The sequence below is a fragment of the Garra rufa genome, chromosome 3 (assembly GCF_049309525.1).
Source record: "Garra rufa chromosome 3, GarRuf1.0, whole genome shotgun sequence".
Classification (NCBI taxonomy): Eukaryota; Metazoa; Chordata; class Actinopteri; order Cypriniformes; family Cyprinidae; genus Garra; species Garra rufa.
The window spans coordinates 51402768-51427783 of record NC_133363.1 but is presented as its reverse complement, the minus strand read 5'-3'; the positions used below and the strand labels follow the sequence as shown (position 1 = coordinate 51427783).

Below are 25016 nucleotides of genomic sequence, written 5' to 3'. Positions count from 1 at the left end.
ACATCCCAGTTTCAGATTGGGTTTTTCAGGGAGTGTTCCCCAGTTTCTAACATCACGCGTTAACAACCCTCGTTGCTTTTGTCACTAAATCTGCTAACAGCTTATCCATACTTGTCCCGGTTAAACCTGTTATTCATGAGAGCCCCACCTGACAGCAGTGAAAGAAATCAAGCCAAAACCGAAACACACAAGCAAAAGCTGTGCGTCTGAGTCAGAGACGAAATCTCAAAATAATCCCATGCAGTAACTGTAGGCCTGTTACGTCAACACATGTAAATAAAGCCTTTACGAACATTGATCTCTCTCTCCCTGTCTACTGATGTAAACAGAGTAGTAGCAAGTCCTCTACTTCAACTCATTTTACACATTTTAGCATAGTGAACCAAATTATACACAAACAACAGGTTTTATGAAGGTAGGTTTAAGACTTTTAAAAGACCAAGTAAAAAAAAAAATTAAATACATCAATAATTTATATTTTCTCTAAATGTTAATGGAGCAGAAAATGAGTTTTAAAAATGCAAAGTTTGAAAATACAACTTCCAGATTACTTTCCATTAGAATTACAAAAAACTTGAGAAGATCATTGAATGAGTTTATGACTAAAATAAGAACGCATATCTGCCTATAGTTATAGAAAAATGTACTTAGTTCAAAGCGAAAACACATTTTCAGACCTCAATGAAAGATCAAACGTTTTTGAACAGTAATGTTTTTTAAAGAACCGACCCTGCATTTATTTGATCTAAAGTACAGCAAAACAGTACAATTTGAAAATATTTTTACTATTGAGTATAATATTGAGTATTGAGCATATTTTAAAATCTAATTTATTCCTGTGATCAAAGCTAAAATTTTAGCACCTTTTAGTCTTTAGTGTCACCTGATCCTTCAGAAATCATTCTAATATACTGATTTGCTGTTGAAAAAACATTTATTATTATTATCAATTATAAATATTAATTCTTTGATGAATAGAAAGATCCAAAGATCAGCATTTATCTGAAATTACATACATTATACCATTCAAAAGCTTGGAGTATACTTTATACTTTTTTTTGAAAAAAAAAAAAAGATTGAAATTAATATTTTTATTTAACAAGGATGCTTTAATAATTCAAAAGTAATAATAAAGACATTTATAATGTTACAAAATATTTTTCTTTCAGATAAATGCTGTTCTTTTGAACTTTCTATAAATCAAAAAAACTTTATAAAAAATATTCAGCTGTTTTCAGCATAATAATACATGTTTTTTGAGCGGCAAATCAGAATATTAGAATGATTTGTAAAGAATCATGTGACTAGTGAGTAATGATGCTAAAAAATCAGCTTTGAAATCACAGGAATAAATCACAGGAATAAATTACATTTTTAAATATATTCAAATAGAAAACAGTTATTTTAAATAGTAAAAATATTTCAAAAGTGTACTGTTTTTGCTGTACTTTGGATCAAATAAATGTAGGCTTGGCATGCAAAAGAAACTTCTTTAAAAACATAAAAAATCATTAGAGTTTTGCTTTACTGCTTTTGCTTAAGTTTTGCTGCACTGAGCTGTTGTTTCATAGTCATTACTGATAAGTGTTAGTAGTTTTTAATAATAAAGTGATACTAATTACATAAAAAATACATAAAAGTGACCTAAGCAATACAGACAAAATAATCTTATTAGGTAATGCGAAAATATTTACCTGTATATTAGATTTATAGTTGATATAATGTTATGAGGCAACAAAGCATAAAGTCCATAGAGAAATTGTACAATCAAATAAACATTTCTGTTAACTAATTTAAATGACAGTTACAGCTGAATCGCATGTTTGGCGAAACTGCTACATCTGCTGGCAGATAGTTGCCAATGCAGTTCACGCATCCTGTGTTTTCACTCACTGCAAGACCAGGAACCATGCCAACATTACATCAGTATAACTGGTGAGATGTCTCCGATAATGTAATTTAACACAAGAATGTGTCAACAGGATGCACTCACTTAAAATCCATCTCAACTGTTTTCCATCTGATCGTTAAGCTATTCTTTTTTTTTCAGTCGTGGTCCATGAGGGACACTGCGTGTTCATGTAAAGAGTTAATAAACACACGAAGGACAGCATTTTTCATTTCAAACGTCATACAGAAGGGCGTGATAAACCCTACTCGTGTCCAAGATAAAAATCTCACGTTGCTGGGTAACACTGGAAATAAATAAGCACAAAATAATGAGCACACGGCCGTCAAAAACAAAATAATGTTAAGCAGATTAGTCCCCACTTATCCCGCTGCGTGTATTCGCTTCCCAGAGGCACCGTGGGCTCCGAGTTGCCTCCTTCGTCCTCGTCTTGGTTTCTGTTCGCAATCTCCCCAGAATCTGTGAGAGGAGAGACGGGTGCGCAACAGCAGAGACTACGGTTTGATACGGTGCGAACGGAGCGGAATCAGCGGAGCGAGGAAGAATAATGATCCCGCGCCCGTGAGAATCGGATTTTCTTTGCGCCCAGAGGAGAAAACCGCAGCAATGAATAAATAAACAGGGCGGTTGTAAAACTCCGGGCGGATCGGCCAGTCGTGACCACGAGAGACTACGCATGTAAGATCGCTTCAAGTCAGTGCATGAGAAGACCACCAGCCGCATAGTCGCCTTCAGATTCAGAATGCGGGCGTAAGAACAAACATACTACGGCGGGGGAATTCAAGTGCAACGGCGGGCGAGTGAACGGCTCCCCCACTACAGTCTTGAGGGCCAGGGGGTGTGTGCGACTGCAAGGCACCAGCATGTCGAACCGAAAGCACCGGGACAACCAGGAGATATGCGCCCGCAAGGTCCGTGAGCTCGCCCAAACGGGAGTAAACAAGCACTGCTTCGAGTGCAACCAACCCGGGGTGACTTACATCGACATCACCGTGGGCTGCTTCGTATGCACATCATGCTCTGGAATGCTGTGAGTGATTATTATAGTGATTTTTACACGTATTCCTGGCCTAATATGTGGCTACAATTGCAGAGCTGTCAGTTGGGGCAGAGTTCCAGAGATCTCTAGTTGTGTTTACATTCAAGACAGTCGGTAATTACTACTTTGTCGTTTTCAGGCGTGTCCCAGTCTCGCTTGTGTTACGTATCGTTTCGTCATGATTTCAGGTTTGGCATCAATATATGCGTGTTTTCTGCATGTCAGCAAAGGAATGGTGTGAATCCACTGAGCGGTGCTACTTCCACACGATTTCAATCTGCACTTACGGACACAAATTGCTAGTTCTTCACTAGCACTGGAGGAAAAAAGCAGCCTGGTTCTTTCACGGTTTTGTAATTTGTTTCTGCAAGATGTTCTTGCAGTTTACTATCACGTTCACAGCCCTGCACACGTTTACCTCACACGTTTCTCCTGTTTGCATTAAAACGCCAACCCTTTGGACGTTTCATCACAGTTTCTTGTTTAACCACGCAGTTTGCACTTGCGGTTTGTTTCTGTTTCAGGAGAGGGCTCAACCCACCCCACAGAGTTAAGTCTATTTCCATGACAACCTTCTCCCAACAGGAAGTGGAGTTTTTGCAAAACCATGGCAACGAGGTGAGTGGCAGGTTTGCTAGTGCATAAGTGATGCTGTGTGAGTTACTGAACGGGAGACAGCTGGTAACCACTTGCCTTTTATTTTAGAGGTAATATAGGCTGAAATCAACCTTTCTTTATTTTTTTTAATTACAATGTTTAATCTAATCTACCATGAAGTGGTAGTTTGTCTCATACCTTGCATTTTCTTCTTTTACACACATAAGAGTATGCACTTTTCTGTAATAGAAAGAGTACATGCTTTTAGGGCATAGTATCAAATCATACCCTCCTTGGACCCTAAAGTAAACAATGTCTTCTCTGCTTGGTGCCTGATTTAAATATATATATATATATATATATATATATATATATATATATATATATATATATATATATATATATATAGTCAGGTCCATATATATTTGGACACTGACACACTTTTCATAATTTCGGCTCTGTATGCCACTAGAATAGTTTTAAAAATGATACAATCAAGATGAAATTGAAGTGCAGACTTTAAGCTTTAATTCAAGGGGCTGAACAAAAATATAACATAAAATGCTAAGGAATTACAACCATTTTTATACACAGACCCCCCCATTTTCAGGGGCTCATAAGTAATTGGACAAATAAATATAATCATAAATAAAATGTTCATTTTTAATATTTTGTTGAGAATCCTTTGCAGGCAATGACTGTCTTAAGTCTGGAACTCATGGACATCACCATAGACTGGGTTTCTTCCTTTGTGGTGCTTTGCCAGGCCTTTACTGCAGCTGACTTCAGTTGTTGTTGGTTTGTGGGTCTTTCTGCCTTTAGTTTTGTCTTCAGCAAGTGAAATGCATGTTCAGTCAATTTGAAATCAGAAGATTGACTTGGCCATTGCAGAATATTCCACTTTTTTACCTTTAAAAACTCCTGGGTTGCTTTTGCTGTATGTTTTAGGTCATCGTCCATTTGTACTACGAAGAGCCGCCCACACAACTTTGCTCCATTTAACTGAATCTGGTCAGACAGTATATCCCTATACACTTCAGAATTCTTCCGGCTGCTTCTGTCTTCTGTCACATCATCACTAAACACCGGTAACGCAGTGCCACTGGAAGCCATGCATGCTCATGCCATTACACTGCTCCACCATGTTCACAGATGATGATGTTGTAGGCTTTGGAGCATGAGCTGTTCCAAGCCTTCTCCATACTTTTTTCTTCCCGTCATTCTGGTACACATTGATTTTAACTTCAGCAGTCCAAAAAATGCTTTTCCAGAAGTGGTCTGGCTTTTTTAAATGTTTTTTGACAAAGTCTAATCTGGTCTTGTTTGCACCTTGTGGTAAACCCTCTCTATTTTGCTCTGGCGAAGTCTCCTCTTGATTGTAGACTTTGACAGTGATAGCCTACCTCCTGGAGAGTATTCTTCACTTGGTTGGATGTTGTAAAATATTTTATTATGGAGAGGATCATCCAATCATCCACCATACTGTTCTCTTTTGTGAACATCCAGGCCTTTTTATATTGCTGAGCTCACCAGTGTGTTCTTTTTCTTCTCAGAAATCACCAAACTGTTGATTTGGCCACTCCTAATGTTCCTGCTGTCTCTCTGATGCATTTCTTTTGTTTTTGAAGCCTAACAATTGTCTGTTTTACTTGCATGCAGAGCTCCTTTGACTGCATGATGGGTTCAGAGCAACAGCTTCCAAATACAAATGGCACACATAGAATCAACTCCAGATCTTTTACCTGGTTAATTGATGTAGAAAAAATGAAGGAATAGCCCACAACTGTCCATGAAACAGCTTTTGAGTCAACTGTCCAATTACATATGGTCCCTTAAAAAAGGGGGGAGGTACATATTAAAGAGCTGTAATTCCTTAACCTTTCTACCAATTTGATGAGACTGCCCTAAAAATTAAAGCTCAGAATGTGCACTTTAATATGTTTGTCAACAGCTAAAATAATAAAAATTGTGTCAGTGTGTCCAAATACATATGGACCTGACTGTATATATATATATATATATATATATATATATATATATATATACTACCAGTCGAAAGTTTTTGAACAGCAAGATTTTTTTAAAGAAGTCTCTTCTGCTCACCAAGCCTGCATTTATTTGATCCAAAGTACAACAAAAACAGTAAAATTGTGAAATATTTTTACTATTTAAATTACCTGTTTTCTGTTTGAATATATTTTAAAATGTAATTTATTTCTGTGATTTCAAAGCTGATTTTTTTAGCATCATTACTCCAGTCACATGATCCTTCAGAAATCATTCTAATATTCTGATTTGCTGCTCAGAAGAACAGTACTTATCTGAAATAGAAATCTTTTTTTAACATTATAAATGTCTTTATCATCACTTTTGATCAATTTAAAGCATCATTGCTAAATAAAAGTATTATTTTCTAAATATTTTCCCCCAAAAAATTACTGACTCCAAGCCTTTGACTGGTATAGTGTATACTGTTACAAAAGCTTTTTATTTCAGATAAATGCTGACCTTTGGATCTTTCTATTCATTAAAGAATCCTGAAAAAAATGTCCTCAATGGTTTGAAATATTGATAATAAAAAATAAAATAATAAAAAAATTGTTTCTTGAACAGCATATCAGCATATTAGAATGATTTCTAAAGGATCAGGTGACACTGAAGACTGGAGAAATGATGCTGAAAATTTAGCTTTGATCGCAGGAATAAATTACATTTTAAAATATGTTCAAATAGAAAGCAGTTTTTTTAAATAATAAAAATATTTCACAATATTACTGTTTTGCTGTATTTTGTATCAAATAAATACAGGCCTGTTGAGCTAAAGAAAATTCTTTGAAAACAATAAAAATCTTACTGTTCAAAGACTTTTGACTAGTAGCGTATATAATATATATTAATATAAGTTAATCAAATGAATATCATATACTATATGATGTAATCAAACACAAATTATCATAATTATAGATGATTGCTTGGAAAAAATGTTAGAACAAGAATAAAGGGTATTTGAAATGAAAATCAACGGAGACGCATGCATTTTTGCCATCATAATGGTAAAAATTCCTGACCCCTGAACTAAACAGTAAACCCAAACCTCAAGATAAACATAGCACTGGCCTGTTACTCATGCAAAGAAGGCGTTTACATAGGAGCCTTAAGGAGAAAATCAACACTGTCTAACATTAAAAGGCAACACTGACTAAAATTAAATAGGAAACTGAATAACAGTAGCCAAAAAAAAGCATAAGCAAATACAGAACATATTTTGCATAGACATATGTCGCATTTTAACCATCAACAACCTCGTATGTAACATACTCTGAATTCTATTAATAGAAAATACCACATGTGTAAGGGATAGACTTTCTCTGTTTATTTTTGGCTGTATTTCTGAAGGAGATGTGTGTCAAAGTGCATATGTAAAATACCTAGTCCATCTGTGGAAATGAAAAAACATTTTATGATTTCCATCATATAATAAAGCTGTCTTAGTAGTGCACTAAGTGCTTGACACTTAGATAGCTTGTTTTGTATGAAATCATCTGTGTTTTAATAGTGTGTGGGCACTATATAGAGTGTTTTAGTACATAATATACTGTGTTTTTCCCATGAATGTGTGAGCAAATCTGAATGGGGTTCAAGTACACACTGCACTTTCACTCCCCAACCGACACACACATACTCACATTCACACCCACGATTGGCACTACAGGATTCTTTCTCATTGCAGCTGAAGCCAACTCTGAACGCTCCGAGGGTGGGCGCCGTTGCTTGTATAACACTGGCAAAAAAATCTGACTCATTCCTCCTCTTACTGTCAGTAAAGCACTTTGAGTATGAGAAGGAACAGACAGGCACGGCCAATATCAATGCTAGCGATGACACTGAAGTGTATGATAAATGAAAACTACACGGCTAAATCGTTACTAATCCATAGGCAATTCACAAAGCATAACTGAGCCTGATAAATTGCATCTAAGCTTATCCGATACTAAAAATGTGTGCGTTTTTCCTTTTTTTGTAATTTATGTCACTGAGCAGCGAGAACAGAGAGTTTCCTTCCAGTGCAATAAACAGTAGCTGTTTGACATGTTTGCATTAATCATTCATGTTCAGTAATAATAACGCTTTTAGGTTAATAGCAAACATAACCACAAAGATGTGAAATGCTTTCTTAATAGTGATGCGTAATGTCTATTTTACATTAAAATGCTAGCAAACATCTCTGAGGAGGTACTTTATGTTATATAACAATTAGCCTGTAACAGGCTGTGTAAACTTTATTAATGAGGCTTTAAAAGCAAATTAACTATGTTCTTGGTTTATGGTGTCGTTAGGTTGGAAGGAGGACCTGGCTCTGCATATTTGACCCCAAAACAGATGGCTGTTTTGACGCACGTGACACACAGAAGCTGAAGGAGTTCTTGCAGGACAAATATGAGAGAAAGAAATGGTGAGTGAGGAGAAGGATCAAACTGAATGATCAATACATGCCCTAAACCATTCTGCTTTTGCTCACTGCATTATCTATAGATGAAAGTCAAAGAATGCCATACTAAGAAGTGATTGTTATTCTAGGCATTTCTCTAAAAGCAAGATTCGCAGGGATGTGAATGAGTCACCATGGGGTCCAGGGGTTCAGGCTGTTCCAGCTCCACACGGACCTGCTCAGAATCAGCCTCCGCCTGGACATCCTCTGAACCCCACTGCCCGGCCAACTCGGACACTGGTGAGGAATAAAAAAATATATGAAGAGCCGAAAAAAAATCAGAGAGAAATGACAGAAAATGTTCAATGATGTCTTGTCGAATTTATTTTGTATATTGGTTTTATTAATTTATTATCATTACTGCAAAACTACTACTACTGCTATTATTATTACAATTATGTGACTGACATAAAAAGTTGGCAGTAATGCTGCTCACCAAACCTGCATTTATTTGATCCAAAGTACAGCGAAACAGTAAAATTTAGATTTTTTTGTTTACGATTTAAAATGGTTTTCTATTTAAGTATATTTTAAAATGTAATGTATTCCTGTAATTTCAAAGCTGAATTTTTAGCATCATTACTCCAGTCACATGGTCCTTCAGAAATCATTCTAATATTCTGATTTGCTGCTCAAAAACATTTATTATTATGCTGAAAACAGGTAAACAGCTGAGTAGAATTGTTTCAGGTTTATTTGATGGATAGAAAGTTCAGAAGAACAGCATTTATCTGAAATAGAAACCTTTTGTAACATTATAAATGTCTGTATCATCAGTTTTGATAAATGTAAAGCATCCTTGCTAAATAAAAATATAAATTTTTACAATTTCTTCTTTCCTCAAAAAAGAATAAAAAAAATAGTGACTACAAGCTTTTAAATGGTATAGTGTATAGTGTTACAAAAGCTTTTTCAGATAAATGCTGGTCTATAAATCTTTCTATTTAACAAAGGATCCTGAAAAATTACTTAACTGTTTTAAATATTGATAATAATAATAATAATGTTTATTGAACAGCAAATCAGCATTTTTAGAATGATTTCTGAAGGTTCAAGTGACACTGAAGACGAGTAATGTTTCTGAAAATGTAGTTTTGATAACAGGAATAAATTCAATTTTTAAATATATTAAAATAGAAAGCAGTTATTTTAAATAGGAAAAATATCTCAAAATGTTACTGTTTTTGCCGTACATTGGATTAAATAAATGCAGGCTTGGTGAGCAGAAGAGACTTCTTTAAAAACATGCAAAATCTTTTGACTGGTAGTGTAAATTATATTACTGAAATTATGAATTGTATTAAAAGTAAATGATTAATTTATAAAAAATAATTACAACTAAAGATTTTTGAAAGAAAATGGAGCATAAGCATAAGTTGTAAATTCACTTAAACTAAATTATTATTACTATAAATGGAAAATAAATTACATAAATGGATTTTAGGAGAACAATATAGTATACAAATAGACAGATAAGGAAAACAGAATATACAAATTATTGTATATTCTTATTTGTATTATAAATTGTCAAATTGTTATGATAAATGGAAGAGAAATTACATAAAATGATAAAAATGAAGAAAATTGAGTAAAAATATGCTTAGTATCAGTAAAGAAGTATCAAAGCTGTAATTTCATTTTAATGAACTAGATTATGAGCACATTTTCAATATACTGCTGTAACAGAACTCTTTGAATTGAAGTTCGAGCTGTCTAACATGCTTTCATCTCTGATCTGAAAAACAGCCCCAAAATGTGTCACACCATGGGTGCTGATCTGATTTTTAATATGCGTGTGTGTGTGTGTGTGTGTGTGTGTGTGTGTGTGTGTATTCCCACAGTCCCAGTCCCAGTTGTCAATATGGGACAGAGCTCCTGCTGTCTCCCCAGCTGATAGCCGTACTGAGGTGTTCACTGCCAGACCAACTCGCTCACAGAGCTTCAGAGATCATCCCATTAAAGGTACAGCCTTCGAACTCTCATCTCTACCCATCTGCTGCTCTTTCCATTCCTCAATCTGTTTTTCTTCATCTTTTCCTGTCTTCTCTTCCCCCTCCTTCTGTCCTGTCTATCTCCCTCCTCTCCTGATTATTAACACAGATGATACTGAGTCATCATTAGACTGTGATTTATTCTTTCAGTTTTATTTAAATGTTTTATTGTCTGTTCCCGTCTCTCCATCTAAGACACATTGCTAAGTGGTGTGGAGAGACAGAGGCCAGGAACAATTTCTTCTGGAATGGGACACCAGAATCATCCCTCCTCCTTTCCAGCCCTTCCTCGTCCTTCAGGTACACAAAGGCACACACACATTGTGTCTATTAGACGTTTCACCTAAAATTGATAATACATTTTTTATTTAAATGTTTATTAAATTAGAAGCATTTTATGTCCACATTTCCGTAGTGTTTAAAAATTCATTGTCCATCAAGTCTTTCTTTAAAGAGCAGGTCATATGTTTTTTTTTAAGTGTCCTAATATTGTGTTTTATTAAGTCCCCTACAACAGGTTTAATACATCTAAGGTCAGAAACATTGTAATTTTCTCAGCATATACATTGTCTGTAAACCCCTACCTTCCATAAGTCTACTTTGCCCTGATTGGTCAGCTGGCCAAGCCTGTTGTGATTGGCACAGAGAGGAGTACTTGAGCAAGTTAGCGAGCGCTACCATCTGTGTTGCCAAGTCCGTGGTTGTTTTTGATATCCGCGGGTTGAAGTGGCCCTAATAACGTCATATTTAGCCCCTGGAATGCGAATTTACCAGGGAAACACCAACAAAGAGCGTATATTTTACACTGTTTTTTTTTAACAGGGGACCCCCCCTTGAAATGCGATTGGGCTAGTTTTGAGTAGCAATTGAGCGGGTTTTGTTGTAAAAACCTGGCAACCCTGATGCACCTTCACATAAAACAATCATATAGTGCTCCAATTCGTTTTTAAAATAATGACATAAAACGTTTTGCAAGCGAATCATGCCCAAACTGTAAACACATAACAAAACAAGAATGGTGGATATGTTAGCTGAGTGCTAATGTGACTAACTGATGAAACAGCAAAGTTTGTGCACTGCCCTCCAAAAGTTTGGAAACGCCCTAGAAAAGTAGGGTTTTGGACAATATTGGCATGAATCCTTTTTAATTAGTGTGCACTGATAAGGGACAACACAAACTACGCAAACATATTTAATCACATAAACAGTTTATACATGGAAAAAGCTAAAACTTTCGATTCATCAAAATATCAACCATTAACAGCTCTGCATAATCCGGGCATCCAGGCAGTCAGTTTATTCAAACATTGACTTGATATTTTACTTCAAGCCTCCTGATAGATTGCCCAAAGATAATTCACACTATGCTGATATCGTCCAAAACCCCACTTTGCCAGGGGTGTTTCCAAACTTTTGGAAACATGAATCGACACATTCTTAGGAAAGAGTAGGTTCACAGCTAATTATCAGAACTATATAAATAAGACAGTAATATCATGGTTTACCTGGAAACCTTAAGATGCTTAGAACAAGCCTGCGGCGACAGTGTTAAAGTAGCCCAATTCCACGGAAAAACCGCAGACTTGGCAACAGTCTGCTGTAGTCGTCATATTTTCTAATCTTCTGCCTGTTAACTATCTACGTCACTGGGTAACACATTAGCATAATAATGAATGCAAACAGTCTGACCTGGCCACAAACACTTCCGCTAGTTAGTGTATTACATCATGTTGAAAAGACGCTGTTTTCTGTGCTGTGAAAGCAAGTTTGTTTTGTTTTCATTGCCGAAAGATGATGATATGAAGAATCAGTGGTTAAAATATATTTTTCTCCGATACCACAGCACACCGTTGCCAAGTCTGCGGTTTGCCCGTGGAATTGGGCTACTTTAACACTGTTGCCGCAGGTTGTTTTTAATGTCCGCGGGTTGAAGCAACTCCAATAACGTGATATTTAGCCCCTGGAATGCATATTTTACTAGGGGAACCCAGACAAAAACCCAGCGATTTTTACTGGGGGACCCCCTCCGAAACGCGATATGGCTAGTTTTGAGTAGGAATTGGGCAGGTTTTGTTGTGGAAACCTGGCAACCCTGACACAGCAATACAGTTCGAACCTTTTGTTGTGCTCGTCATTTTACAGAGGACTGCTTCTCTAATCTTGGCTTTTATCTTCTTTGGCTTCTAACCTTCTTTATTTGGACAATATTATTATAGCGTCTCCAGACCGCAACCTGTAAGTACGATTGATACGTTGTGTGTAAATTCTCAAGTGAGTGCTCAAAATATCTAATTTCTAACATCTAATTTTTTGTGCTAATATGTGATGTATACCAAGTGCAGTTTAAGGTTTACAGATATTACTGTCTTACTTATATAGTTCTGATAATTCGCTGTGAACCCACTATTTTCTAAGAATGTGTCGATTCATGTAGACTTTCGTTGTTCTAATTACTTCGTTTAATAATAAAGAGAGTAACTTAGACATATTTTGGTTTACCCTGCCCTCTAAAAGTTTGGAAACACCCCTGGCAAAGTGTGGTTTTGGACAATATCAGCATAGTGTGAATCATCTTTGGAAAATCTACCAGGAAACATCCAAACTGACAGCTTGGATGGCCAGATTATGCAGAGCTGTAATAGCTGCTAATGGTTGATATTTTGATGAATCGAAAATTTGAGTTTTTTCTATGTATAAACTGTTTTTGTAATAAAATATGTTTTCGTAGTTTGTGTTGTCCCTTATCAGTGCAAAATTATCACAAATTAAAAAGGATTCATGCTAATATTGTCCAAAACCCCACTTTTGTAGGGTGTTTCCAAACTTTTGGAGGGCAATGTACAAACTTTCTTGTTTCATCAGTTAGTCACATTAGCACTCAGCTAACATATCCACCATTCTTGTTTTATGTGTTTACAGTTTGGGCATGATTCGCGTGCATACGTGTTAAACAAAATGTCTTTATGTAATTTTTTTAAAAACGAATTGGAGCACTATATTATTGTTTTATGTGAAGGTGCATCAGGGTTGCCAGGTTTCACAACAAAACCTGCTCAATTGCAACTCAAAACATTTCAAGGGGGGTCCCCTGTTAAAAAAACGGTGTAAAATATACGCTTTTTGTTGGTGTTTCTCTGGTAAATTTGCATTCCAGGGGCTAAATATGACGTTATCAGAGTCGCCTCAACCAGCGGATATCAAAAACAACCGCAGACCTGGCAACACAGATGGTTTTGAGAGACAATATCTTTGTCTATAATGTACTTTTTTGATTAACAACTTTGCAGACTCTTAACATTGAAGGATAGCTATGTTACAAACTGCAAAAAATATATTTTTCGAAAACCCATATGACCTCCTCTTTAATATTCATAGCCATAACAGTTTTATTTAATCTCATCTTCCTTCTCTTATCCTTTATTTCACAGCAAGTAGCACTTTCAAAAACAGCTTTACTTTAGGTAAGTCGCTTAAACGGTATATGTGATTATGAGTGATTGTGCAATGCCGACACTTCAGCTATACCTCAGACCATCTGGCTGCGATGCCAGTACCGATGCCGAGTGAGCCAGCTATGACAAGCAAAAAAAGAAAATGCATTCATTAGTGTGCAGATATAATCTCTGTGCATATGTGAGCGTGTCATAGAGACAGAAACAGAAAAAGGAAAAGCTTGACGCTATGCAGAATTGAGCCTCCATGGAATAATGCTGTTAACAATAAACCAGTGGAAAGACTGTGGTTTAGATCAAGATCAAATGACCAAGCTAATCTTAGTGTAAGATAAATACAGACTACTCAGGATGTCAGCAGTTTGTGGCCACAGTATTATATAAGCCAGTAATGTAAGACAAGCTACAAAAGCGAAGAATCTATTTTAAAAAACACCTTAGCTCATCACCCAGTTCAGCCCAGGTTCAGAGATGTTTCTCACTGCAGTGGCCTCAGAGAGAGTTTCTACATACCAGCAGTGCCATGCTAAAGTCACAGAATGATACTGAATGTGTCCCGCACCCGCTCCAGCCTGCTACTTCAAAGCCCTACATCACAGCTCTGCCAGGTCAAGGAGAGACAATCTGCTCTTTGATAATGAAAAAGGCACAGGCTTTAAAGTAAAGGTATATTTAGAAAATCGGCCAGATCAGCGCCGGCTTTGTCTCACATTTGTACTGACACATAACCTGTTGATGTGGAAGAATGTGTAGAATTATTTGTAGAATATACTGGAATATTATACTAATATTAGTTATTATGCTGGAATATTTCTTTTAGTGATTTGTATTACTGGTACTATTGCTCAGACTTCAGCACATTGCTTTCGTGCTATCAACTCATGCAGCTTGTTGAGGAGAGAGGTGTAGTTAGTTTTCTGATCAGACGTATGATTTTTGCCTGGGGCATACAGGCAGAAAATCCTATCAACTAACATCAAAGGACTGTCATGAGCCACATCTAGAGACTGCAATATCATAGAAACTCAGGGGTGAGACCTTTTGACTTGGGCCCATGAGCAAGTACCTAGGAACCACCCAGAATGCTTTAACAACTGCTGGACGATGCTTCTAGAACAAGCATAGTAACTGCATACCAGCTTGGCGTCACTCTAGAATTGACCTCTTGCAAAGACTCGTCCCCCTTAGTTACTGTTGTCATATCGCCCCCAGGCCACACAGTGAAAAATACATTATAAAGCAGAGGGCACCGAGCAGACAGAGAAGGTTACTTTTGGACTGAAACGAAGCCTCAGCTTTCAAATTTTGTAATTTTGTAATAAATTTAAACCATGAATAACGTTACCGTTGTGGCTCTTTGATGTGTTGTGACAGATCGCTTTAGCATGTGAACCGATCATCTCTGCCTTATTACTAGTTATAGCACAAAATAAATTGAATAAACATAAGAAAGTATCTTGTTTCAATCGTGGAAATACGTTGATGCACTATATTGCTAAAAGTATTGGGAAACCCCCTTCTAATGAACAGGTTTGACTACTTTAGTAATTTCCATGAGTACAGATCTTAATGTTTAAGCAAATAATGATATTCTAGGGAATTGTGTGCTTCTATTTTTATAGCAACAATTTCGACTGGACTCTTTTCTATTTCAACATGACAATGCCTCTGTGCATAATGCAAGGTTCAAATAGAAATAATTGATTCAGTCAGTGTGGAAGAACTTGACTGGTCTGCATAAAGCCAAATCCCAGCTGAACACTTCTGGTGTGACTTTAAATGCAAATCTTGAGCTAAAAAAGTTGTACATATGGGTACAGTCATTTTAGACACTTCCAAAACTGTTGCAACAGAGATGGAAATACAGTTTTTAAATACATTAATTATGTTTCCATATTTGTTGCCACAGTTTTCGAAAGTGCCTTTTTTTGTTCTTAAAAAGGAGGATTAGGACTTTGCTTTCTGCAGACCAGTCAAGTTCTTGACACTGACTGAATCAATCATTTTTATTTAAACCTTGCCTTATACAAAGGCTTTGTCATGTTTAGAATAAAAAAGGGTTTGTCCAAACTGTTGCTATAAAATTAGAAGCACACAATTCCCTAGAATATCATTATATGCTTAAACTTACATTACGTAAAAATACGTGCTGAAAACCCCTTCAGTGGCTGCACTGTCATGACAAGCATCAGCATATTTACATTGTTTGTAGGTCTACTAAAAGCCTAAAAGGCATCAGGGCTAAAGTGGAGAGAACAAAAACGCAGGTTTTTAGAAAGTTTAATTCGACCACAGACATCTCTCCATCATTTTCTCCTCTTCTTATCGCTAGGAAAGCAGTGAAGACTTACATCACTTCTCTTGTTGCCTTCTGACTAAAAATTAAAACCAAAAGCCGCACAATGTGGCAACATTCCAAGCTGCTTATTCTGAGTTGTGTTGCGGTAAAATAGCAAGAGATAGTGCCAGTAGCTCAAAGAGTGCAACCGCTTTACACTATCAAAATAATAGCACCTCCCATAGTCCAAAATATGTATAAAATTATGTGGATGTTTAAAATAACGTAAATCTTTCACAGGTTTTCTACTACAGATTTTAGACATAATTTACGTTACATGAAGCCATACAAGTCTTAATACCCAGGGTTCTCTTTAAATCTTAAAAGACAAAGTCAAGTCAAAATATTTTTCATGCATTTATTTTTATATTTTAGGTTTTTATTTTGTTATTTTATTTGAATTATTATTATTTTAAATATAATTCTGTTCAGGTTTAATTAAGTGTTAAGGGTTTCATATAATATTTACATTTTATTTCAGTTAATGAAAATGATTTTTATTTGTTAACAATAACACTAAATGCAAAAGAATTTAGAGCATCATCACTGATAGCCTTTTTCTGATTGTTTCAGGTCGCACTCTGTCAACTGGGGGTGGAGCTCCATTTAGAGCCTTCCCTAAATCACTGAGTTTGGATTTTGGGGGTCTAAGCCACGCCCACAACACTCTAAGTTCTGCTGCTCCGCCCCCTGTCACTCAGGATAAGTATGCAGCCTTATCACATCTTGACAAAGTGTTCTCAGACAACACACCTGTCACAGGTAAGAAATAAGGTTGGGGTATTACCTATGCATTTTCCATATAACATTAAGCAAATACACAAGATAATGCCAAACAAAATCTCAATATATCAATTAACGTAAAACTTTCTGTTGCTACATACAGGATGTATAATTGACAAGCCCTTTTACACTTTTGTAGCTATTACAACAGCTCCCTCTGATGGACCCCCTCAGTATAGCAGCCTCTTTAGTAACCGACTGTCCTCCAGTTCCACCCCTGCAAGGTAAAACTTTTAATAAAATAAAAGTTATTATACATAAGCCAAAACTAAATAGAAAAACAATATCTTCCAAAGCACATTACTGTTAATGTGTTTGCTAATGGCATTTCTGTGTACTAGTGTGTTGTCTTTTTCTCAGTTGTCCTCTAATCAATCTGTTTTTCTCTTTTTCAGCTCTCCAGGTGTTCCAGAGGCCACCTCTGGATCTCAAACGTTTGCAAGTGAGCAATTCAGAGTGATATTCTGTAGTTCATCTAGTTAACCAGTCCAAAACAGATTGTGATGTACAGTAGGCACTGCCTTTCAGTTTTCAACTTTAACTTAGTCTTCAAAGCAGTTATTGTTGAGTAGAAAAGCAAGAAGAGTTTTTATAAACAGAATCGTAGCATGGGTGTGACATGCAACATTTGGATGATCATATAGCATGACCTCAAAAGGTCTCTGAGATGGAAACATCTGTAAATTCACAATAATTAAGTCAAAACAGAAATCTGATCCAAAATACAATTTGTGCTAATCAGAGACCTCCTGCAGTGTGTGACACATAACCACGCTATTTTCTCTCTCTGATTCAGATTTCCCAAACCCCTTCAATTCTACAGCCAGTTGCGCCCAGCCTGTTCTGTCTCCTAGTAACCCCTTCAAAAGCACAGCCTCAGGTAAGAGATGTGCACCCGTGTTCACTTCATATTTTGGCTTTTGTAAAACAGGAAGACTGTAATTCAGTACAGTGCAGTTTTTTTTTGTACAGCGCAGTGTGATGTTATAAGCACTTTTGGAGAGAAAACAAGCTAGGATCAGTTTTTATCTTTAATATGTCAATAAAGCATGTTTATGGACTGAGGTTATCTTCGAAATACATGCAACTCCTATAGTTTCTTGACCACAGATTAACCAGGCCTTCATGTTACCATTGACATATATGGACTTTTCCCAATGGAAGGTCTATGCAGCCAAGGGTCAGCATTAATCTGATTGTGGGACACAAGCCCATAGTTTTGTCTTGTGAAGGATACATTTTTACAGTGCTATAAATCTGACAGAGTGTACTTGGCTTAAAAGGACCCTAATCCATAAAGCAATGAATCTGATAATTGGATATGCCGGTGTTCCCGTGCGGAACTATTGTGGGACCTTACTTCTAATAAATCAAATAAAATGCTTACTCCCACAAATGCTGTAAACCTAGTGGTGGATCTCAAAGCCAACACAAGCAGTGATGTCACCTGGTGAAATTCCAATGCAAAGAGAGTGGTTTGTTGGATTTATTGTTGGCTGAATTCCAAGTGTTAGAGGAAATAATACACTTTTAGCAGTCAGCACATTTATCTTGATGTCCTGAACACTGAGTTCAGCACTCTTTTTAAACATCCAAACTGTCTTTTATGTCCAAAGTAAAACACAAAACTATCTATCTAGTGTTGTGACAGACGGACGGATAAATAGACATTCAGTCTCCCGGATGGAAGGACGGACAGATAGATAGACAGACAGACAGACAGACAGACAGACAGACAGACAGACAGACAGACAGACAGACAGATAGATAGATAGATAGATAGATAGATAGATAGATAGATAGATAGATAGATAGATAGATAGATAGATAGATCCAAACCCACATGGCCCTGTGTGAAAAAGTGTTTGCCCCCCCTGTTAAAACATAACTGTGGTTTATCACACCTGAGTTCAATTTCTCTAGCCACACCCAGGCCTGATTACTGCCACACTTGTTCGCAATCAAGAAATCACTTAAATAGGACCTGCCTGACAAAGTGAAGTAGGCCAAATGATCCTCAAAAGCTCCACATGAATTTGAGATCCAAAGAAATTCAGGAACAAATGAGAAAGAATGTAATTGAAATTTATCAGTCTGGAAAAGGTTATAAAGCCATTTCTAAAGCTTTGGGACTCCAGTGAACCACAGTGAGAGCCATTATCCACAAATGGCAAAAACACGGAACAGTGGTGAACCTTTCCAGGAGTGGCCGGCCGACCAAAATTACCCCAAGAGCGCAGCGACGACTCATCCAAGAGGTCACAAAAGTCCCCACAACAACATCTAAAAAACTGCAGGCCTCTCTTGCCTCAGTTAAGGTCAGTGTTCATGACTCCACCATTAGAAAGAGACTGGGCAAAAATGGCCTGCATGGCAGAGTTCCAAGACAAAACCGCTGCTGATCAAAAAGAACATAAAGGCTCGTCTCAGTTTTGCCAGAACACATCTTGATGATCCCCAAGACTTTTGGGAAAATACTCTGTGGACTGACGAGACAAAAGTTAAACTTTTTGGAAGGTGTGTGTCCCATTATATCTGGCGTAAAAGTAACACAGCATTTCAGAAAAAAAAACATGTGTGATGGTCTGGGGCTGTTTTGCTGCTTCTGGACCTGGAAGACTTGCTGTGATAAATGGAACCATGAATTCTGCTGTCTACCAAAAAATCCTGAAGGATAATGTCCGGCCACCTGTTCATGACCTCAAGCTGAAGCAAACTTGGGTTCTGCTGCAGGACAATGATCCAAAACACACCAGCAATTCCACCTCTGAATGGCTGAAGAAAAACAATATGAAGACTTTGGAGTGGCCTAGTCAAAGTCCTGACCTGAATCCTATTGAGATGCTGTGGCATGACCTTAAAAGGCGGTTCATGCTCGAAAACCCTCCAATGTGGCTGAATTACAACAATTCTGCCAAGATGAGTGGGTGAAAATTCCTGACAGCGCTGTAACAGACTCATTGCAAGTTATAAACGCTTGATTGCAGTTGTTGCTGTTAAGGGTGGCCCAACCAGTTATTAAGTTTAGGGGGCAAACACTTTTTCACACAGGGCCATGTGGGTTTGGATTTTGTTTTCTCTTCATAATAAAAAACTTCATTCAAAAACTGCATGTTGTGTTTACTTGTGTTATCTTTGATTAATATTTAAATTTGTTTGATGATCTGAAACAAAGTGTGACAAACATGCAAAAAAGTCTTTCTGTTTGACAGATGATGCCTCCTCCTCAGCTATCTTTCCTCAGTCTGTCTCTTTTCCTGCACCCGCCACCCAAAGTGCTTTTTCACACCAACCGTCTACTAACCAGGAAGCGAACGGTGAGTATAGCGAGCTTAAGTCTTTAAATCTGCTTAACGGCATTGAAACTCTTGTTCTTAAAATAGTCCATTAATGAATTAAAAGAATCAGCCAGGAATTAGTGCTTAAGAAGAGACACTGCAGAGTGAAAACTCAAGATGACTGCCAACAGAGGCTGTTTCGTTGACCTGAACTGAAGTGTGTGCTATTTTTTAACCCATTGGCTTGTTTGTTTGTAGGTTTCAACTCATTTCCTGCCCCCGAGTCTGTCCCTAAAGTCCCACGACCAATGTCTGTCAACCCTTTTACTGTAAGCATGATCCTCTTTCTATGCTATGAGTAATAACCCTTAGTAGTAAATAACCCTTTTGCCTATATAGCACTTACAGGTTATAGTTAATCTGAATGGCAGACTATGTGCCTTATACAGTGCTGGGTTACATAATCAGGTTTTAAAAATTAAATACTTTTAATTAGATTACATTACATTTGTCAGGTGGCTATAATTACACAGAAAATTTAGAGGCCACATGGCATAAATTAAGTATTTTGTGTGTGTGTGTGTGTGTGTGTGTGTGTGTGTGTGTGTTTTATTTTGATTGTTTTAAAGAAATAGTTCACCCAAAAATGAACATTTGCTGAAAATGTACTCAACCTCATGCCATCTAAGATGTAGAACAGTTTGTTTTTTCATCAGATTAGGAGAAATGTAGCATTACATCACTTGCTCACTATTGGATCCTCTGCAGTGAATGGGTGCCGTCAGAATTAGAGTCTAAACAGTAGATAAAAACATAATAATAATCCCCAAGTAATCTACCTGACTCTGGGTCCATCAGTTAACTTCAAACTTTTTCATCTAGCTAAAACACAAGTCCTCTAATATTCTAATAAATTAAAAAGTTGTCTTGCCTGAATCAAGAAAAAAATATGCACAGATCAAACACCATTTACAAAAACGGCCCAAATAGATATGTCGGTGGATGTTGACACCGTTTTTTTATCAGCAATTGATTTTTATCAGCAATTGAAGGACTGGAGTCGTGTGGATCATTGTGATGTTTTTATCAGCTCTGAGGTCAAAAGTTTATATACAGCAACATATGTTAATTATTTTACCGAAATAAGAGGGATCATACAAAGATACAAAGATTTTTCACATAAAAGACATTTATATATAGTCAACAAGAGAAAATAATAGTTGAATTTATAAAAATGACCACGTTCAAAAGTTGTACATATGCTTGATTCTTAATACTGTGTTGTTACCTGAATGATCCACAGCCATGTTTTTTTGTTTGTTTGTTTGTTTGTTTGTTTAGTGATAGTTGTTCATGAGTCCTTTGTTTGTCCTGAACAGTTAAACTGCCCGCTGTTCTTCAGAAAAATCCTTCAGGTACCACATATTCTTTGGTTTTTCAGCATTTTTGTGTATTTGAACCCTTTTTCCAACAATGACTGTATGATTTTGAGATCCATCTTTTCACACTGAGAACAACTGAGGGACTCATATGCAACTATTACAGAATGCTCACTGATGCTCCAGAAGGAAACAAATGCATTAAGAGCCATTTGAAGATCAGGGTAAATTTAACTTATTTTGTCTTCTGGGAAACATGCAAGTATTATCTGTAGCGTCTGAAGGACGGTACTTAAAATAAAAAAAAGATATTTAGGCAAAATAGGAAAAATGTACACATCTTCATTCTGTTCAAAAGTTTACACCCCTGTCTCTTAATGCATTGTGTTTCCTTCTGGAGCATCAGTGAGAGTTTGAACCTTCGGTAATAATTGTCCCTCAGTTGTCCTCAGTGTGAAAAGATGGATCTCAAAATAACACTGTCATTGTTGGAAAGATTTCAAATACACAAAAATGCTGAAAAACCAAAGAATTTGTGGGACATAAGGGATTTCTCTGAAGAAAAGCAGGCAGTTTAACTGTTCAAGACAAACAAGGGACTTATGAACAACTATCACTAAACAAAAACACATATCTGCGGATTATTCAGGTAACAACAGTGTTAAAAATCAAGCGTATGTAAACTTTTGAGTGGGGTTATTTATTTAATTTCTCTATTGTTTTAGTAAAATAATAAACATTTTTGCAGCTTCTGCCAGGCCTATGTACACTTTTGACCTCAACTGTATGTTCAGCAATGAACTACAATTTGTAAATAATTACCCAGCACTGGTCTTAGATTTCTATGAGCACACAACGTTTTTAAGTATGTGTGTGTGAGGGGTTAACAGTGTTTCTATGACTTCTCTTAGGGGAATGTTTACCCCAGCAGAGGAGCATCACTGAACCCTTTCATCTGAACCACCTCGGCCATGGAGAAAGAACAGAGCGAGTGGAGCTTGTTTACTTTGCCATACCTACAGAAAACATCCTACACTTTTGCGTGTCTTCATGTATGTTTAAAGATGTGTGCGTTTGTTAGCAGATATTGTACATGTAACTATTTGTACATGCTTTGTTGTATGTGTGTATGCGAGAGTTTGTATGTGCCCTTTTGTACCTGATGCTATAAATTAAGCTTTGTGTGTGTGTGTTTGTGTGTACATTCGTGTGGGTTTTGCCTAATATCAGAGGAATGTTTCTGATGATAGGAGAGCTTCACATGAAAGGTGCTTATGAGAGCCATTAACACTCAAACACACACACAAGCTGCTGCTTTGACCTTTCCAACAGTACTAGAAATTCTCGTGCCAATATCGCCATAACCTGAGTGCCCACTTACTTCATTCAAACACTGAGGTTGACACATTACAATAAAATAGTAGCAATTCGAGCTTCAGATCATCTCAGTAATGCATTTCTCCTCAGTGCCGATTTGGTTTATTTGATTCAGATGCATGTTAAGAAGATGGCATAAACAAAGCAGGCATTTCCCTCACTTTTCTGTCTGTGTACATATGCCAGGCTTGTTTCTATTTATTTTGACGTTGACGTTTCATTTCAAACGTTGATAAGTATTTGTGTGTGCATTGTCGAACTGCATGCGCTTCTCAAGCTGAGCAGGAAGCTGCTGAATGTACTGCAGTTTCATTTATTATGAGGGGAAAAAAAGTGTTTCTTGTACGGACCAAAAATTGTCTAAGTTTTCTGTATAACGTAGAGATGTTTTCTTTTGCTAAAGATTCATATAGAATGTCTTTGTATCGAGATGTGTCCATATGCATAAAGCTATCCATAACTGTCGTGTCGATGTGTATTGTCTATGTGATGCAAATCAAACTGAATTTGCTGCTTTTGGAATTTCATGCAATATCTTTTTACTACAGCATCATTTATATTTTTCTGTGAAGATCATTATTGCATTATGAATGTATTTGCACTCTATGAACATTAGGGCTTTTAACTGAAAATTAAAATATAAAGTATACATTTCACCTCTCACCTGACCCAGTCTAATTTTTATGACCAGGTGATTGTGGTTTGATAGAGTTATAGTTGAAATAGCTGGTCAGTGCTATACTTAATCTACAATTTTTTTCTATCCATTCATATATACTACCAGTCAAACGTTTTTTAAACAGTAAGATTTTTTTTTTTCTTCTGCATTTATTTGATCCAAAGTACAGCAAAAACATTTTGAAATATTTGTACTATTTAAAATATCTATTCTCTATTTGAATATATTTTAAAATATAATTTATTCCTGTGATCAAAGCTAAATTTTTAGCATAATTACTCCAGTCTTCAGTGTCCCATGATCCTTCAGAAATCATTCTAATATACTGATTTGCTGTTTAAGAAACATTATTATTATTATTGTTGATATTTGAAACAGTTGAGTATTTTTTTTTTTTTTTTTTTTGGATGCTTTGATAAATGAAAGATCCAAAAATCAGCATTTATCTGAAATAAAAAGCTTTTGTAACATTATACACTATACCATTCAAAAGCTTGGAGTGAGTATAATTTATCTTTAAAATAAATTATGGAAAATAATACTTTTATTTAGCAAGGGTGCATTAAATTGATGATAACGTAATTTATAGTTTTTACAAAAGATTTGTATTTTACATAAATGCTGTTCTTCTGAACTTTCTATTCATCAAAGAAACCTGAAAAATTCTACTCCGCTGTTTTCAACATAGTCGCAAAAATAATGTTTTTGAGCAGCAAATCAGAATATTAGAATGATTACTGAAGGATCATGTGACTGGAGTAATGATGCTAAAAAATCTGCTTTGAAAAAACTGGAATAAATTACATTTTAAAAAATATTCAAATGGAAAACAGCTGTTTTAAACAGTAAAAATATTTTAAAGTTTTTGCTGTACATTGGATCAAATATATGCAGGCTTGGTGAGCAGAAGAGACTAAAAAACATTAAAAACATAAAAAAAAAACTTGTAATTGGTAGTGTATGTACTTCTAAATATTACTTTGGTGAACCACTGCAGCTTCTAAAAATGCACACATCGCCATAAATAGTTATTCATATAATTTTAAATAAAAGTTTAAGCTAAAATTTCAGGCCACGTTGTCAAATACAAAGCTGCAATGGACCAATTAGTTCACTAGGTGTCGCAAGTAATCCATTTGAGTACGCTTAAATAAATATTCAAAGTATTTGATAAAGAATTTTATGATTTTATTAATTTTTTAGAATTACATTTTTAATAAACATGTATTACTGACTTATTCATAATGTACAGCCAAACCCATTTATTTCTCCTCACAGAAAGTAAAACCAAAAATGCATCATCTGCACTGTATAAAGGATGATACAACCGCATTAGTTCTGCTTATTTTTTTTTTTAAGTCTTTGTCCATTGTTCTCCTCTTACTGCCACACCTACTATTAATCTGCAATAAATTAAAAGATTTATTACGACAAGGGTAACAATGAACATTTATTGCTTCAAACTAACAAGTGTGCATTTAACATCACCATAATAGCTACTTTTAAAAACACATTAGTAGATGATCCAATAGTGATTAGTATTGTGCAGTCTCTCTTTTAGTTGCACTAGTACATAGAATTAAAATGCAAAAGAAATCTGTTTTAGTGCAAACTTTAAGTTGGTGAGAAAATGATTAGATGCAAAGAAATAAATACTAATCACGACTGGAATAAGTAGTGTCTAAACACTAAAAGATACCCTATT

General features: G+C 36.1%; 1 protein-coding gene across 2 annotated transcripts; it reads left to right on the top strand.

Moving 5' to 3' along the window:
- Positions 1 to 1790: 1790 nt before the first annotated feature.
- Positions 1791 to 23295, top strand: agfg2 (ArfGAP with FG repeats 2). Of its 2 annotated transcripts, XM_073836344.1 has the most exons (14): positions 1797 to 2939; positions 3473 to 3566; positions 7883 to 7998; positions 8124 to 8274; positions 9876 to 9996; positions 10221 to 10325; positions 13454 to 13486; positions 16389 to 16577; positions 16738 to 16822; positions 16994 to 17040; positions 17395 to 17478; positions 19811 to 19915; positions 20135 to 20205; positions 22167 to 23295. In XM_073836344.1, the coding sequence occupies exons 1-14, from the start codon at positions 2773 to 2775 to the stop codon at positions 22212 to 22214; spliced, it is 1416 nt and encodes a 471-aa protein (XP_073692445.1). In that variant the 5' UTR covers positions 1797 to 2772; the 3' UTR covers positions 22215 to 23295. The 2 variants fall into 2 exon arrangements, with proteins under 2 accessions (XP_073692446.1, XP_073692445.1); XM_073836345.1 differs by lacking the exon at positions 13454 to 13486 and having other exon boundaries at positions 1791 to 2939.
- The last annotated feature ends 1721 nt before the right edge of the window (positions 23296 to 25016 follow it).